The 3198-nt window shown below is 44.3% G+C and overlaps 1 protein-coding gene across 1 annotated transcript; it reads right to left on the bottom strand.

Annotated features, from left to right (window-relative positions):
- Positions 1 to 209: 209 nt before the first annotated feature.
- LOC149163828 (L-ascorbate oxidase-like) lies at positions 210 to 2628 on the bottom strand. Its single transcript, XM_089430814.1, has 5 exons — positions 2223 to 2628; positions 2001 to 2093; positions 1688 to 1894; positions 1415 to 1588; positions 210 to 1326 (listed from the first exon to the last, which is right to left on the bottom strand). The coding sequence occupies exons 1-5, from the start codon at positions 2511 to 2513 to the stop codon at positions 367 to 369; spliced, it is 1725 nt and encodes a 574-aa protein (XP_089286940.1). The 5' UTR covers positions 2514 to 2628; the 3' UTR covers positions 210 to 366.
- Positions 2629 to 3198: the final 570 nt, after the last annotated feature.

Genomic DNA, 3198 nt, shown 5'->3' with positions numbered 1-3198 from the left:
GTCAGAGCAAAAGCTTCGCAAAATCTTGTATTTCTAATCAGCGATTAGGTAGCCAGCAAAACTATTTTCTTCTTTATCAGCGTTTCACGGTTTTCAGCAGAGCTGGTCATTATGTGACAACGATTCACATTTAAGTTTACTCTCAGAAGCACTTCGTGAAGAGGATGATGAGGACAAGCAAGATAGCAACATTCACGAATTAAATATTTACACAATCTCGCACAATATTGTTGATTCTGTAAAGCTGCAGCCAAATTTATTCTCTGTTTTCTTTTTAACATAGACGGTACAGGTATACCGTTCAGTATAATAAATAAATAATGTCAAATTTCAATATGAATTACAATGCGTTGATCTAAGTTTGGATCAGTTATGCATCAATTTGTTAATGGTCAGGCCGCATCCCATGGCCGAACGAGGCAGCCTTCCTACTCTCTCAATACCTTCTGCAAACATTACCCCCATTCCCATGAAGAAATGAGCCTCCAAATGACAGTGAAAAGCCCACACTCCCGGATTGTCTGCCTTGAACCGCAGAGCAGTCCATCCGTAGGGAAACAGCGCCGCCGTGTTACGAAGCGGAGGATTCACCAAGTTGTATTTCTTTGGATCTTTTAGAGGATCAAATGCACCCTCGCCGTAGCCCAGAATCCAGAAATCATGACCGTGCAGGTGCCATGGATGGATCTCCGAGTTATTTGCGTTCAGTGTGTTTGCATTCTGGAGTATCACGTCTACAACAGAGTTCAGTTTGAATACGTACACACCATTCCCTTCAATGGCGTTTGGATTGGTGGGAGGGATACTGATGTTGTAGTCTCGGGGATGGTAGGCGTCAGGAGGGGGCGTGGTATCATATGCGCCCTGAATTTTGTATTTCATGGCCGCTAGGTATGGAGTGGGAGGAGGAACCAGCGATATGTTGTTGATGGCCCATTTTACAAATCCATTGATCTTGTTCTGTGTGTTCAGTAAAATCAACTGTCTGGTGGGTTTCATAGGAGGAGGCTCTTCGTGTCCGGTGAGGGCCACAAACTTCTTGGCGAGCGACTTACTATAGGCATAGTCGTTCCAGACAGCGCTCGGAGGAGGCGGTGTGGTGGGTAGCTTGGTGGAGAGATTGGGGAGATAGTTGAGGATGGCCAGGCCCGTAGGCGTATTGGGCTTCCGCCCTCTCACATTCACAGCTGCCCAATAGTTTTTGGTGGGATCCTGATTGGCCGTTATCAAAACTGAATAAGTTTCTCCGGAGTACACATCCAGATTCTCCAGCTCCACCGGTTCCACGTAGTGGCCGTCCGCTTCCACAACGGTCATCTGGTGTCCCTGAAAAACACGGAACAAATAGTTAGATGTTCATTTCAAGCATTAATTAAGATGAAACAATGTAGGATGCGTGAATGTGTTATTTCACCTGAATCAAAAAATTGAGGGCCGATAAAGAAGCTACGCTGGCGATGCGCAGGCGGTATGTCTTTCCAGGTTTCACCGGTAGAATGTAGGGCGAACATTGGCTGCTGGTATCGTTGCAAGTTGTACTGCTGCCTGCGGAGCAGTTGTATTTTCCTCGGCCCTCTATCAGCAGAGACTGCAATATCAACCCACAAATTCACGTTTATTCATCCAGTTTCGATCAATCGGGATTTCAAACCGCAGTGCCAAGATGAAAATGGGACGATATATATACCTGAGGTTCCCCAACCCAGACGAAAGGATTGGATGAGAGGCCTACGGCTTGTTGGTAAGTGCTAGTATGCCACCAGTCATTGAGAATGATGCTGAGTTCTCCGTCATAGACGAAGGGCTCTGTTTTTGCGGAGTCGACTATCAAAGAGCCATACAAACCAGCCGAACGCTGCAGACCGTAATGGCCATGATAGAAATATGTGCCAGGCTGCATACATCATTAACATTAGGCCACTGTCTTCTTACAGAATCCCAACACAATAATATAACCATGTTAAGTTGCAATTGTTGAAAAGAAAATGCGTTAAACATACTCTGTCAACAACGAATCTGTAGATAAATGTCTCGCTCGGTAGGATTGCACATTGAGACATGGATGCAGTTCCATCGCCCCACGGAGTTCCGATCTGAAACACATGAGCATTTCCATCTAAATTATTATGTATTATAAGAGCGTATATGGTGGCCAAAGAAAAAACCAATCTATCACAATCAGAATTAGCTCTGAAATCACTTTGATGGAGAGCGAATCGTACCTGGCGAATTCCATGCCAATGAACGACAACATTTTCAGTGGGCATCTGGTTCTCTAATTCAACAACAACAGTGTCTCCTTCCCGAGCTCTGATCGTCGGACCGGGATACTGCCCATTAATGGAGATGATGGTTGTTTGCATACAATCAGGAGACCAGTTTTGGTAACTGAGCTTCCATTTATGGTGATGGACTGTCGCCTCAGAGACAGGTGCCATTGCCAAAATCACCATCACCCCAAACAAAAACCATGTGACTCGGATGAACAAGGGAAAATCTTCAGAGTACGTCATTTCAAAGTTGAAAAACAGAAATCTTGTGCAACGGCCGACTTCACCAATGTAGTAGGCTAGGTTTCAAATCTCAGCTAAAAAATCCTACAATTCAAACCGGATATGCTGTATAAGCCTGTAGCTCTGCAGGCAGGCTTAGTGAAATACTTAACTGATCTCTGTAAACAAATGTTTGCAGCTCTGAATTGATCACATATGATTTCAGTCTCTACCATCCCGGTGGCATTATATAGGATTTGCACCTATGATAGAGCCCATTTCTTTCTTGGATGCCATTCATTCAACTCTTGGGAAGCTTCCTGGTTCTGAAGAGTTCAACTCTACCTAAGAAGACCTTTCCAAACCGGAGGTTACCTCGCCGACGGAGAAGTGAATATAATATGTCTGTTAGGGTTTTTGTAACGACTTTTGTGGATCGATCATATTTCCACATGGTAATAAGTTGCAGATAATCCAGAGCTCCGGTGTCCTACCTGCTCGTGTTGAACGGAGGCCAGAGGCTGCTGAGACAGTACTTCACCGCAGCACATGGGCCCCATCATCCATGTACAGACCATGCTTAATCCTAATGCCCTTCTTTTAAACAAACGCTGAATTTGGTCGATCAAATCGTAAAAAAAAAGATGATGAACTAATTAATTTGTTTTAATATTCTTCGAGCTTTGGGCTGCAATTTTTTTATTGA

The sequence above is a fragment of the Pinus tabuliformis genome, chromosome 5_1 (genome assembly GCF_031772625.1).
Source record: "Pinus tabuliformis cultivar Carrire ecotype Pingquan chromosome 5_1, CPIR1, whole genome shotgun sequence".
Taxonomy (NCBI): domain Eukaryota; kingdom Viridiplantae; phylum Streptophyta; class Pinopsida; order Pinales; family Pinaceae; genus Pinus; species Pinus tabuliformis.
This window is presented reverse-complemented; position numbering and strand designations above follow the sequence as displayed.